The sequence below is a fragment of the Arachis stenosperma genome, chromosome 4 (assembly GCF_014773155.1).
Source record: "Arachis stenosperma cultivar V10309 chromosome 4, arast.V10309.gnm1.PFL2, whole genome shotgun sequence".
NCBI classification, from domain to species: Eukaryota; Viridiplantae; Streptophyta; class Magnoliopsida; order Fabales; family Fabaceae; genus Arachis; species Arachis stenosperma.
In genome coordinates, this window is record NC_080380.1 from 137739474 (window position 1) to 137755239 (window position 15766).

Consider the following 15766-nt stretch of genomic DNA (forward strand, 5'->3'; position numbering starts at 1 on the left):
AGAAAGAAGCGAAGTCTCAATGCCGGCAAGTCAGAGAATCTCCGCCCCGGCATCCTCCGACGACTTCTCCGCCTTCTCCTTTGCAGTCTTGGCCGTCTCAAGCTCCTCCTTTAACTTGGTCGCATCAGCCTGAGCCTGCCGAAGCTTCTTCTCCAACAAACCCACTTGGGCCATCATAGGCTCAGCCTTCTGAACAACCACAGCAGAACGGAGAAGGGCACGGTAAACCGACTTAGCCTGGCCAGCAACGTCACAACCATCAAAGAACGACTCTGTCCCAGCCATTAAGTGCTGATCAATAAAGCCCGTAGCGTCGAAACGACGGTCCATCACACTAGGAACCAAGCCCTCCTCCTCAAAGGTCTCACTACCCAGCTCCTCAGTCCTACTCCTCTTCCGAGAAGCCTCGGCAGCCGACATCATGACAACCTCAGGCGAGCCGGGAGGAACCTCAACGCCAGTAGGCGCCCCCGAAGGGACTACCCCCTGAGGAATAGCCTGAGAATCCACGGCCGGGCCCGAAACAGGAGTCGAAGGAGACGACGACCCTTCCTCCCGAACCAACGCGGCCTTCAACCTCGCCAAAGTAGTTAGCCCGCCCGCCATCTCAACTGAAAGAAAAAACAAGAGGAGTCAAAAAAAAAAAAAGAGGATACACACCAATATATGTCCGACAAGCCTCGGGATCCCCCATAACGTCTCGAGGATTCAACGGACGTTCGCCAACACAAGCGCCACAAAACGCTGGCGACATCCTTATCCTCCCGAGACAAATCATCATAAGAAACTTTAGTCAGAACCGACGGCCCGGCGCCAAAATTCCAGTACGTCGGAAACCGGCGCTCGCCTTCCAGGGTAAGCCAAAACGGGCGGTGCCCCTCAACAGGACGCACCTTAAAATACTCCCACTTAAACCCGTGAAAGGAATCCTCAAACAACCCAAAAATCCGACGATGAGGCTGAGCCCGGAAAGACATATACCCTTTCTTATGCTTCCCCTCCTTAGTCGGAAGAGTGCACAAGAAAAGGAAAAGAAAAACGAGAACCGAAGCCGGAAGATCGAGATACTGGCACACCAACTCAAAACACCGAACGGCTGCCCAGCTATTCGGGTGAAGCTGAGACGGTGCCATAGAACACCGACTAAGTAAACCCTGAACAAACGGAGAGAAGGGGAACCGCACCCCGAGCCGAGTAAACATGGATTCATAGACCCACATCCAGTCCGGCACGGTGGGAGAACGGAGGTTTAGATAGCAGACGCGCTCATCCGCATCAGGGAGCACGAGCTCGTATCGCCCCTCCTCTTCACCGCCACCACAAATTGCCCCTTGATCGCGGAGCCGTTGGAGATCACCCTCCGTCATCCGCGACGGAACGCCCCACACATCGCTGGTCACCCAACCATAGCGATTGGGAACGCCCCTGGAAGGGGCAATGGGGGCACCCACACCCTCATTTCTCCGACGCTGCATACCTAAAACAGGGAGGAGCACCACCATCAGCCTACCAACTCGACACAATTACGAAAAACAAAAAACCTAAACACCACTACAAAGCAAAGCAGAAAAAAATGGCGGTGCTCAGCCCCTTCCCCAAACTCAAACACCAAACACAGCAAAACAAAAAGGGAAGCAGGCAGAACAAAACATGGCAAAAATAGAAACAGGCACACAAACAAACGTATGGAAGAAATAACAGAAAAGAAAAAATCAACCTGGTAAAGGTAGAAGAAAACTTGAAGAAATACAGGAAAATGAGGAGAAGCAGAAACAGCACCAGAAAGCAAAATCCACTAAGCAGTTTTTCTCTCAGGAAATGAAGAAGTTCTCTTTCAAAAGAAAAAACGGACGAGGGAAATAAAAGCCAAAACGAAACGGTTTCAAAAAGACGAAAGGACACAACTGACCCTGGACGTAATAAAAACTGGTGGGGGCAAAAAAGAGAAAACACCTCCTCAATAAATGCCCCCCTCGGAAAAGCAAACTAATCAATTACACCTCAAAAGACGCGACGGGTGCAGCAGGCACGGAAGGGTCACGTCAAAAGACCCAAAATACGGTCAAGACGAGTCCTTTACCAAACGAGACCGACAAACCGACTTCCCCATCACAAACAAAACGATCGACCCGACACCGGATGCACGACAGGAAACGTCTTAAAAACTTCTAGCGACAAACCGACCACAGTCGCTCTCCCGCTACGGGGGGCAACTGTTACGGACCCAACTCATGGGCCCCGGGTCCGCGACCGACCCCGAATCCGGGCAAAGCGGGCCAACCCGACTCGCTAACTAACTTTCAAATTCAAACATCACCCTTATCTTAGCCAGATAAGATAAGATAAAGATAAATCACCAAACACCTATAAATAAAGGACCCAAGTCCTTCCAGGTATTCATTCATTCCTCACACCTTACACCTCTTAGATCCATTCTGACTTGAGCGTCGGAGTGTCTTTGCAGGTACCTCCCCTCCTCTCCATCTGGACGATTCAACACCCGACTCAACCCGCAGGTTCCCGATCCTCCTCCTAGATCGTACTAGAGATATTCTGTACAGGTTTTATGCTTAATCACAAAGTTTATGTACTTTTTGAAATAGATTGATATTATGTATTTTTTATTTTGACAAACAAATATTTATATTGCATGAATTTACTTTTGTTAAACTTTAAATTAAAATATTTATTTTATTTTTGTGTCAACATCTTCATTAATTGTAGATTTCTATCTCTACTTTATAAGGATGCAATATATATATATATATATTTTTTTTTTCAAAAGAGTTAAACAAATTTTAGTTGAAGAAAAATTTAATTGAAAAATACAACTCTTTTAATTATTTTATATAATTTAATGAATAAGTATATTTATTAATTATTTAAATATGATGTTATATTCATAAAAAATAAAGATGTCTATTATAAAATTTTAATTTATTTGATAAAAATTTTAAATATTAAAATTTAATTTTATAATTTTATTAATTTATTCCAAATATTGAAATTCGATTCAGTTCTATATCATTAAAAATTTTCAAATAAATTGATAAATATAAACACAGTTCATGAAAAATAGCATTTGATGGCTAAGGCCTAATAATTTAACAAATAGACGAACAATAATGATGGAAACGTAACTAATTTGAGTTATTTAAATGATGATATTTTTTGTTGGCTTAAATAAATTTTGAGATTCGAAATCTATGGTATGTAATAATTTATTGACTAATAATAAATTTTTAATATAATTAAAACTAATGATTAAAAAATAATGATTGAAAAAGTTTTTAAAATATTAATTAAATATAACTAAAACGAATGTCAAAATATTACTAGGTTAACATAATATAATTTTAATTTTATATTATTTATAAAATAATTTTTAAGATATATCAACGATAAATAAACTCTGTGAATAATTTAAAATATTACAAAAAAATAATAAAAAATAATATATTTTTTATTAGTGATAAATCTTTTTATTTAATAAAAAATTGTATATTTAATTCGAATTTTTGTAAAATTATTTGAATAACTATTTAAAAAAATACACACAAAAAATCAAAACAAAATATGATTTCTAATATTTTTAGTTGTTTTTAAACTTTTGATCATAAGATATATAATAATGTCTCGCTACTAATAATTCTAATAAAAAATGATCAAAATTTGGTTGCGAATAAAATGTTTTTAAAATATATTTAATATTATATTATTTTTATTATATTTTTAAAGTTTTGTTCGTTTCTTTTAATATTGTTGTAGTCATTAAAAAGTAAAAACTTTATGGTACTATAAATAGTTTACCCATTAAAAATCCCACAAGTAACGTAGCATCCCTACAACCTAAATTTTCTCTAGCACAAAGAGCCGGACATTTTGATAATTGACAATAATTCAATAAATAAATAAGAAACTAAGAAAGTGTATATAATATAGGAAACATTTCAAGTGTACTGAGGTGCTCCAATTGTTTTAACTATTGATTTAAATTATAAAAAATATATATAGTATATATTAATCAAAATTAACTGTTAAAACAACTGGTGCACTGGTAATTTTGATGTACTTGAAATGTTTCCTATAATATAAAGTTGTATAGAATGGAACTCACTTTGAACATCTTCACCTCAACATTCTTAGTAGTAGATTAGTAATGGCCTCCCTAAGGACCTTACTGAAGCAAAGGTCATATGGTGTTGCTCCATGCCACCACAACTCCATTATCAGGAACCTCTTCTTCTCAACAAGCACTGCTGCTGCTGGTTCTTCTTCCTCTGCTTCTTTTGCTCAGAGACTCAGAGATTTGCCAAAGGATCTTCCTGGAACCAACATCAAGAAACATGTCTCCCAGGTATCTGTGTATATATGTATCTATATATCTTCAAATTTCACTTCATTTCGTGCCACGTGTCCACCCCTTTCTTCACCTTCAAAAAGTGGAAAGGAAGTTGCTTACTGCTTTTTTTGTTTTAACATTTTTTAACTAAACTAGTGTGTTGTTTTTGGTAGATGATGAAGAATACTAGGCTATCCTATGTGATATAGATAATGTTTATTAATTTGATTATTATTATTATTACTATTATCATTAAAAGTGTTACAAAATTCATGAAATTTTCAGCTTATTGGGAGAACCCCACTTGTTTATCTAAACAAAGTGAGTGAAGGATGTGAGGCTTATATTGCTGTCAAGCAAGAAATGATGCAGCCTACTGCCAGCATCAAGGACAGGTTAGTTGACCCTTTTTTTTCTTTTTATTTATATTTTTTGTTGCCTCTATTTTCAATTTAATCATGTTCTATGTCATTCTTAACAAGTTAACAGTAATCAGAAACAACCCATGTCTTCTTTTTTTTCCTACAGGCCAGCACTTGCAATGATTGAAGATGCTGAGAAAAAGAATCTGATATCCCCTGAAAAGGTTAGCTGAATTTGATTTTGGACTTCAATTTCCCTTGATCAATGGTATAGCCTCTAAAATTTATCCCAATTATTCTTCTGATTTCTAAACAAAGAAAATGTTGGCATGCATTCAATGTTTTGAAAACATTAAAAAAGTCCAAACATTTTCTTTGTTTAGAAATTAGGATTTAGGAACATGTTTTAGAAAGATGCTACCCCATTACAAGAATAACTGTTAATTTAGACAAACGTGACAGTTATTTTGAAACAGAAGGAATAATATGGTTATTGAATCTGCCTAGTTGAATATTCACATGTAGACAACATTGATTTTATGGTGTAGACAACTTTGATTGAGCCTACATCTGGGAATATGGGTATCAGCATGGCATTTATGGCTGCTATGAAAGGATACAAGATGGTATTGACCATGCCCTCTTACACAAGCTTGGAGAGAAGGGTGACAATGAGAGCTTTCGGAGCCGATCTGATCCTAACTGATCCAACCAAAGGAATGGGGGGGACAGTAAAGAAGGCTTATGATCTTCTTGAACAAACGCCAAATGCTTTCATGCTGCAACAGTTTTCAAATCCTGCCAATACCAAGGTACTTCAAAATTAGAATCCTTTTTTTGTTTTTAAGGATGTCTGTTTTTCACTTTAAGAATCTGATTAGGGGATAGGTAAAAAAAATTGCTTCCTGTAAGAATCACTCATAGAGGAACTACCAAATATAAATTACTTTACTTCAGAATCAGTTCTACCTAGAATCAATTCGATAAAAAGCAGAATCTTACTTAGGAAAAGTTGCACAATGCTATGCTTGGTTGCTCTCAAATTTAATGTTGGATAGTTCTGAAGTCCTTGGCATTATTTGTAATAGTGAGTTTGAGTATAATTGACTTAGAAACTGGGAATCAGGTGCATTTTGAGACCACAGGGCCTGAGATATGGGAGGATACGAATGGACAAGTCGACATATTTGTTATGGGAATAGGTAGTGGAGGCACTGTCTCTGGTGTTGGACAATATCTTAAATCCAAAAATCCTAATGTTAAGGTGATGTTCTCAGTTCACAGTTCAAACTACAAACTGAACATTGTTCTGTTTGTTAGATAAGCTCATTAAATTCTGGAAATGTTTTCAACTGCATAGATATATGGAGTGGAGCCAGCTGAAAGCAATATCCTAAATGGTGGTAAACCTGGTAAAGATCATGCTCTTTTTTCTTTAGTATTCTTTGTCTTAGTGACGATTTTGTACCTATTTTTTTCATGGTGATTGCTTACAAGAGGATGTTTTCATGTGACGATAATAGCTAAGATGTTCACAGATACAATATTATGCAATTTAGTCAAACATGTCAAACCATTTATGCGAGTAGTCATCTTTCCTCATAAGGACTTGAGTTCAATGTCAATACTCAATACTTAATTGTGATTTCTAGCATTGTTGTAGTGATGAACTAATGTAAATGTAAAAAGTAATCAAAATTAGGATCTAAAAAGATTATGATATTTACTGAATTAGGTTGAGAAATCTTTATCTATTGTTTCTTTTTTCAAATCTATGGAATCACTAACTTTGATATTGTTCTTCTATATAGGTCCACATCATATTACCGGTAATGGGGTCGGATTCAAACCAGACATATTGGACATGGATGTAATGGAGAAAGTTCTTGAGGTAAATGGAAAAACACTGCTTTAATTTGCTCACCTAACTTGAAAATATTATGCTTCTCCTAACTGTCATTTGAAACATGTGTGGTAGGTTAGCAGTGAAGATGCAGTCAACATGGCCAGGGTGCTGGCCTTGAAGGAAGGACTCATGGTAACTTTTTCGAATGACAATTTTTGCATACTTCATGGAATTATAATCAATGACAAGTTTCAAACTTTATTCATTCAACCATTTTGTTCAGGTCTAAGACATGCATCTTTTCTTTAAATAACCGTAACTGATTTTCCAACTTCTTTTTTTATTGTTCCTAATTATTATTTGCAGGTTGGTATTTCATCCGGAGCTAATACGGTTGCAGCTCTAAGATTGGCTAGTATGCCTGAGAACAAAGGCAAACTTATTGTGGTAATGAAATTTTCCTTTAAAACTATAATAACATTAAGAGAGCTTGATTAATGTGCCATCACAAGAGACGTTAATATAGTGGTTAAAAATGCTTAGCACCACGATTTTAGGCAGCAAACTTGTATGTATTGGTTGGTGACTATGAATCACTGACACTTTTTTTGATTCGTGGTGTCTTTATGTCGGACACATTTCAAACTCGACACCGACACACATGTCTTTTGTGTACAACTGTATCTTAATAAAAATTAAAAAATTCTTTTTCAAACTCGTTTGGACACACCTAAATATCATCACGTGTCAGTATATCCAGTCTTATTCTTAACATGTATCCTTAAAATTTGTTTAGAAATAGTATATATTATTAATTATTAAAACAAAATATATTTTAAATACTTTATATAATTAAAAAAATATAATAAAAATAATTTAAAAATTAATTTATATTTTAATATCAATAAAATACTAAAATATTATTTCAATTTATCTAAAAAATACTATATATTTTATATATATGCCGTGTCTTATAAGACGTAGTGTTCGTGTTAGTGTTCATGTATTATAGGTTGTTGATAACTGATTTCTTGAATTTCAGACTGTCCATCCAAGTTTTGGCGAACGATACCTTTCGTCTGTGCTGTTCCAAGAGCTTCGTGATGAAGCTGCAAAGATGCAGCCAGTGGCAGTTGATTAATGCTTTTCATGTGAGCTCATATACAAACTAGAACAAAGCTTGATTTGTTATGGGGTTACATGGATCAACATAGCTGTTACAATACTGTTGTAACAAAAAATTGTCAAATTCAGTTTGCTATCCATCCTATTGTAGCGGAAATTGTTAATTAATGGCAGGTCTTTGATGAAGCTTACAATAATATATATATTATGAGAAAAGGAGTAATTGATCCCTAACTTTTTGTTTGGTGGATATTTAAATTTATGAGAATTTAAAAATACATTTAAGTTTATGACATTTTCAAAATCTGGATATATCGATTCCTGAGTCTAATTTGTTCAATTTTAAAAATTCTTTCACGTATGCATTCGTATCAATAAACAACGAGACTCACGTTTGATTTTTCCGTTGAGTCTGACAAACCCAAATGAACATGAGAGATTAATATGTCTAGGTTTTGAAAAAGCCAGAGACTTAAATATATTTTTAAATTCTCGAAAATTTAAATGTCTACGAATAAAAAAAAGTCAAGAATCTATTTGTCCTTTACTCATATATTCTTTATGCTTTCGTTTTCTTTTATTTGGAAATGGGAAAGTACTATATAGTATATACTATAATGGACTTGCTTGGTGAGTTTTAAAAAAAAAATCTTTTTTTGAGATATCTTTTTTTTTTTAAAAGATTTTATAAGAAAATAAAAGTAATTTTATGTTTGTATATCTCATGTAAAAAGATTTTTTTTATTTATCAATTATGTTTAGGTATAACAATATAAAAATATTTTTTTATTTATTTATTACATGAAAAACATCTTTTTTTAAGAAAAAAAATCTTTTAAAAAAAATATAAATTACAGCTTCTCAAAAAATATTTCTTTATTTTTCTAATACTTTTACTATTAGAATTTGTCAAACACACTAAAAAATAAAAATAAATTTTTTTCATTGAAAAAAGATATATACTTTTTTACACACGAAAAAATAAAAATAATTTTTTTTCATTGAAAAAAGATATATACTTTTTTACACACTATACTTTTTTTAATTAAGATAACGACACCTAAACAAGCCCAATATCCTTTAAGAATTTCCAAGGAATTAAATCCAATGAAAGAAATTGTCAATTTCCTACCTTTAATTAATTTAAATGAATGTTTAAATTAAGTTTTGAAAATCAGTTATTTTTATTAATCTATCAATACACTATTAAACGTTTGAACATTTGTTTCGAATTAAATTCGTTACCATATTATTGAAGAAAATGGATCCTCTCCATTTTAAATTAAATTCGTTACCATATCATAAAAAAATAAAGTGTAATCTTCCATTTTTAATTTTACAAGTGGGATCAAAAATAAATGAAAGAAAAAATGCAATAAAAAGTGAGATCTTCTACTGGATACCATTTGGTATCCAATTTTTTGTTCACTGAAAAGGATTCACTCCCATTATTGAATAATATTATTCAAATGGAAAAGTATAGGTAATAAACAAGATTTTTGAACAATGTGTAAACAATATAAATTAATAAAGTTAAAAGAGTAAATTTAATTAGTAACATTAAATTAGGGTGTAGTATATTTTCATTTGATTGATAGTTGTTCATGTTCTTCAAAATTTTTATTGTTTCTCTAACACTCCCCTATTCAAATAGATCCTTTAAGTGATTTTATCTTCTTTGACCAAGTCATTTATCTTTTTACCATGCCAAGCAGGGGCGAAGCTAGGTTGAAGTTGAGGGAGGGGCCAAAAATTAATCTTGTAATAAAAAAAGAGTAAAATAAAATTTTTAAGGGGGGCTAAAATAAAATTTGTACACAATTTATAAAGAAAATTTAAAGTTTGGGAGGGGCCATTGCCCCCTTTGGTTATATGTGGCTCCGCCCCTGATGCCAAGTCAAGTCACTTGAATCTGTTGACTTGAATCTCTTGAAGTATTTTGACACGTGTTTAAGAGATTATTTTTGTCATTTTAAAAATAAAAAATAGAATGATAATCTTAGAATTTTTTATTTAAATAAATATTGTATTTATTAAAATAAATAATTATAAAAATTATTACGAAAATATGTCCTCCAATTTTAAATCATTTACACTATAAACAAGATAATTATGAATATATTTCATTTACACGATAAATAAAATAGATGAAATTTAAAAAAATATACCTATATAATTATCTTGTTTACTGTGTAAAGTGTAAATGAGATATGTATATTTGTAAATATAAAAATATAATTTTTGAAAATAATAAAAAATATTAATAATTTAAATTTGATCAAACTCTTAAAAATAAAACGTTTTAAAATAGAAAAGATGGACGGTTTCAAATAACAGATAAAATAAAGGATTTTAACTAATTAATTAATAGACAATTAGTAGTATCATGTAATTTGAAATCGTCTATTTAAAATAATAATAAAAAATAATACATAAAAAAATAAATCAAATTTTTAGGCTATATCAAAATGGATTTGAATCCTCTAAAGTTTAAATTTTATCTTAAAGAGTAAAGTATGATCTTCTATCCTTGAATAGTTTTTCTTTCATATTTATTTTTAGTCCCACCTATAAAATCAATGATAAAAAATCATATTTTACTCTTTAAAATAAAATTCAAATTTTAGAGAATTCAAATCCTATCAAAATTTCTGAAGCTACTTTGCTGTTTTATTATAAATTTGTATCTGACTCAACTCAATCACTTTATTACACCTCCTTCTTTTAAAGCAACATCTCCTTCATGCGATCATGTCTATTTTTTTTCATAATAAAACCAATTTCACAAAATAATACGTTACAATGCCAATAATAAAACAAATTACTACTCATTCTATAGAAAAATATATATTTAATATTTCATAAAAAATTATTATATTATTGTAAGCAATTTAGATTATTTATTTATTTGTCAATGAGTAATAATTCAAATGACATAATCTTCTCATACTCAATTAAGAGGTTGCGGATTTGAGTCTCTTATCTTTGATAAAAAAAATTTTAATTATTTATTTATTGCGATTTTTTTTAATTTTATTACGACAATTTAATTATTATATGTATAAATATATACAAATATTCCGTAATTAATTTAGGAACTAAATTTTAACGTATATTTTTTAATAAAATATACTTAAAAAATAAATTAACACTAAATATTTTTATTATTAGTTTAAATGAGTTGGTTTCTAAAAAAATAATGTGTTGATTTTAAATGGTTAGTTTCAAATTACGTGATGCGTCAATCGCCCATTAATTAGTTAGTTAAAACCGCCTATCTTCTCTGTTATTTTGAAATCGTTCATCTTCTCTATTATTTGAAATCGCCCATCTTTTTGAAAGGCTCCATTTTTAATAGTTTGGTCCACTTTAAATTATTAATATTTTTTATTATTTTTAAAAATTATATTTTTATATTTACAAATACACATATCTCGTTTACACGGTAAATAAGATAAGAATAAAAATATATTTTGTAATAATTTTTATAATTTTTTATTTTAATAAATAAAATATTTATTTAATTTATTTAAATAAAAAATATAAGAATCTTGTCATATTTAAGATTCTAAATACTAAAATAATTATACTATTATTAAATGAGCCAAAGCACAACCAAATAATAAAGAGATGATAAAGACTCAAAATACAGAAAATGAATCCTCTCAATTTTTTTTAATAATTGAGGGAGTAAAGTGTGATCTCCCATTATTAAAATAAATATGAAAGAAAAAGCAATAAAGAATTAGAGATCACACTTTACACTCTCAATTTTTTTTTAACAATTGAGAGGATCTATTCACCAAAATACATTATCAAACCTCTTCATTCTTATCCATTTTATTTTAGCAAATACATTACCAAACCTCTTCATTCTTATCCATTTTATTTTAGCATATGCTTTCTTTATTTTCTTATGTAGTTGAAAATTAGTAATTAGTAGATGAATGTTTAAAAAAATAATTGGTAATATCCCTATAAATAAATAAGATGATTCTTGTATCTTGTAAAACAACTTTAATACATATTTTTTATTTTTTTTAATATTATCTCTATTTTCTTGTTATGGTATCAAAACACTTATAGTTTTATTGACACGCACTAATAGTGAAAACCTCAAATCTCAGTACCAAAGTTTCCACAATGGATGACAACACTCCAAATCCTTCTCAAAATCCAAACAGTCCTTATTATATACATCCAAGTGAGAGTTCTACATCAATTCTTATTTCTCCAGTACTCACTGCAAACAACTACCACTCCTAGTCACGTGCTTTCACCGTGGCCATAATATCTAAGAACAAATATAGCTTTTTGACAAACTTAATTCCAGCTCCACCTACAAATGATCCCCTCTCTTCATCTTGGAAAAGATGCAATAACTTAGTACTTTTCAGGCTCTTTCACTCAATATCTCCCTCAATCTCACAAAATGTTACCCTCAATCACAACTAAATTCTCATTTTGGTCCTTGAGATTCACGTGATTACTTAATTTGGTCCCCAAAATTCAAAATTACCTATACTAGTCCTTCAGATTCAAGTCCGGACACTAATATAGTTCTTTGACTCTTCCCGGCGGTGATTAGGCAAATGGAGTGCTAAGATGGCACCCTCCCTATCTCAAGGGTTTGGATTTGGATTTACTACTAAAAAATTTCTGTTTGCTGCTCTAAGGTCTTCGGTCAAGTAAAAGGACCAGCTTTAAAATTTTTATTTGGAGGTTAATTGAAGAAAGTGAGATGACAAGTTTAGGAAGCACACAGTTCAAAAAGTTGATTTAGAAGAAATCCAAAAGGGTGACTCTGCAAGAGGTATAAAAAGAAAAAAAATTGTTTTTGAGTCAAGCAAGGAGAGAGAACTCAAATAGAGAGTTGAATGTGAGATCTCACTACTAAGTTAGAAGTCTTGGAAGCATTGCACCTACATTAAAGGAAACACTCCGCCAAGATGAATAATGAAGTCCTGAGATATGTTGTTGGGTTCGGTTCATAGTATTTAAGTTGTTATGCATCAATCTCCTTCATGTTTTACAGTTTGTATTTCAATTTCAATATATATCTTTCTGTATTTTCTTTGAGAGGTAAAAGACTGAGAGAAAGACATTGAGAAAAAATCTAAGAGTAAAAAAGCTGAGTGAAACACTTGAGAAAAAAGTTAAGGGTGGATTCTGATTTCCTTTGGTTCTAATTTTCTGTCTTGTGTCAAGTACCTGTGAGGTACCCTTTGCTAGTTGGGTAATCACTTAGTGTAAAGAGTTTAGGTATTAGCATAACTAAGTCAAGTTTAGGAAGAAACTTGGGAGTCCATATAGGATTATGTAAACCCTAGGAAATTGATGTATATAATACTTTGACTATAGTGAAAATTTCACCACTATTGTGGTGGAGACTGGATGTAGGTTGTATTGCATAAGGCAACTGAACCAGGATACATGACTGTGTCAACTTCTTCCTTTCTCTCTCTGTTCTGTTTTCTTATATTTATGAGACAAAAAGAAATTGTCTCTTAAATTTTCTGCTGTACAGTTCAAACTAAAATCAATTTTAAGTTAAGTGACAAAGGATTTGTGAATCAAAGAAAAAGAAGGCCATATATTCAACCCCCTTCTCTAAGCCTTCTGTAACCTTCACAAGGGTAAACGAAGTTGTTTACTTATCATCCAACATGGCAGGGAGGGTGCTATCTCAGCATTCCGTTTATCTAGTCATCACCGAAAAGAGTCGATGGACCACATTGGTGCCCAAACTTGAATATGAAGGATTAGTATAGGTAATTTTAAATTTCGGGGATCAAAATGGGTAATCGCGTCAATTTCAGAGACCAAAATGGAGATTTAGTCCCTCAATCACACAAAGTGTTATCTATCTTACCTCTGCTTTGTCTGTTTGTCTTTCATTTAAATTCAAACCCGCAGTTAATAGTAGAACTAGAATAGATATTTTCTGTTTTCTACTGATACAAGTCCATATCTTTACTTTTCTATCAATCTCTAGTTCTAATCTCCCTCCCCCATCTAATATTATAGTGCGACCAAAATTTCGTTATGGTCCAATTCTAACCGATAATAAATACCAGGCTTTCCAATATTTGATTGATTACAATTCTATAAATTTTTTTACTATAGAAGTTCTCAAGGAGTTCATTAGAGGAATATTTCCAATAATTGATACACATAATTCAGAGGAATACATAAGTGATTTATATGCAGCATGGATAAATCTAAGTGACTCTTTCTTAAATCCAAATAATATTTTCATAGACGTTTTCCCCCGATCCAATCGAGAAATCGAATTGATTATAAAAATATAAGTTTAATTTGTCGATTTATTAGTAAACAAGGAAAAATATTGACTAGACGGGTGAATAATTTGACTTTAAAACAACAACGATTAACTATGATTGTTATAAAACAAGCTTGCATTTTATCTTCATTACCCTTTCTTAATAATGAGAAAAGAAGATTTCCACGATCGTTTTTCTCAATCAGATCTTCTGCATATTGCTGAGTTCCAAGAGGAAGTATACGCCCTAAAAAAGGTGCTCTCTCTGTTACATAATTTTACACTTCTTTAAAGATGTTGTGGGAGGAATTGAAAAGCTTTCGACCTCTCCTTGCTTGTAGTTGTCCGACAAAGATCCACCGCCTTCAAGACTTCATTATCTGCTTCTTGAAAGGTTTGGACGAGCGATTTTCAGTTGTCAAATCACAAATTCTGCTCCTAGACCCTTTGCCTTCGGTCACCAAAGTTTTGCTTTGGTAATACAACATGAAAGACAAATCAATACAGCCAACCAGTAGATTCTTGCCACTACCATCGATCCTCGCCGCCCCTTATACAGCCAAGGTCGCGGCTTAGCTTCCACCGGCACCGGGCGCAGAAGTAATTCTTCCGAACTCTACACTTATTGTGGGCGGCAAGGCCACACGATTGACGCGTGCTATGGCAAACATGGCTACCCGCCGGGGCATCCTAGGTATCCAAGCAAGCCACGCTTCAACGGAAAAGGAACTGCATCCATCAATAGCACCATCACACCTCCATCCTCGTCAAGCAGTCAAGTTCAAAAGGAGATGGTTGCATCGAGTTCTCTTTCAGATCCGGTTTTGAATTTAAGCCCAACACAACATAAGGCTCTTTTGGCTTAAAGTGGTGAAGACTATCATTCATATGTTAAGGATGAGACAAAGGCCATTGTCCCCACTCAAACTGGGCATTTTTCAAACCCAACATTGAGTAGTCATTTCTTATGTTCTTCATATACATTTTCTATTTTGCATAATACATACTTAAATTTTAAATTCTTTGATCCTTGGATAATTGATTTAAGTGTCACTGATCACATAGCATCAAATATTTTTTTTGCTTTATTTCTTATTTTAAAATTAAATCAATTATTATTCATATGCCTAATGATTCTCATGCTATAGCTTTTTATAGGAGTGTTGTTCAATTTTCGTCTTCTTTAATTCTCACTAATGTCCTTTATTTACAACAATTTTATTTTAATTTGATTTCTATCTCTAAAATCACTTCCATACTTTTATATGAGCTCACTTTTTCAAAATATTCATGTCTTTTGTAGGATCTGACCAGCTTGAAGATGATTAATTTGGGTAGATTAAAGAAAGAATTGTATATTTTTGATCAAGTTTTTTTCACCGATAATTCACCACCCATCGCCTCTATCAATGCCACAAGTATTACACCCATCATATCCTCAAACCTACGGTACTTCTGTTTAGGTCATGTTTCTGGGCGACATCTTAATATTTTACATAAATAATATCTTTTTGTTTTTTTACACCAAGTTAAACTTGTGATGTATGTTATTTTTCTAAATAAAGAAAATTTTCTTTTGTGAATAGTACAAACAAAACAAGTGTTGCATTTGAATTATTATATTTAGATATATGAGATCTTTTTCAACAAAATTTTATAAATATCGTAAATATTTTTTTACTATTGTTGATAATTTTAGCCGATTCACTTGAGTAATTTTGTTAAAATAAAAAAGTGAAGTATCTCAACACATAAAAATTTTATTGTTTTAGGAGAAACTCAATTTGAATCAAAAATTAAAATTCTTC

At 32.2% G+C, this 15766-nt stretch overlaps 1 protein-coding gene across 1 annotated transcript; it reads left to right on the plus strand.

The window, feature by feature from the left end:
• Positions 1-4097: 4097 nt before the first annotated feature.
• LOC130976074 (bifunctional L-3-cyanoalanine synthase/cysteine synthase 1, mitochondrial) lies at positions 4098-7925 on the plus strand. The gene is made up of 10 exons (XM_057900824.1): positions 4098-4357; positions 4628-4737; positions 4871-4928; positions 5253-5516; positions 5831-5968; positions 6065-6116; positions 6516-6595; positions 6683-6742; positions 6917-6997; positions 7593-7925. Exons 1-10 carry the CDS (start codon positions 4160-4162, stop codon positions 7689-7691), a joined length of 1140 nt encoding a protein of 379 aa, XP_057756807.1. The 5' UTR covers positions 4098-4159; the 3' UTR covers positions 7692-7925.
• Positions 7926-15766: the final 7841 nt, after the last annotated feature.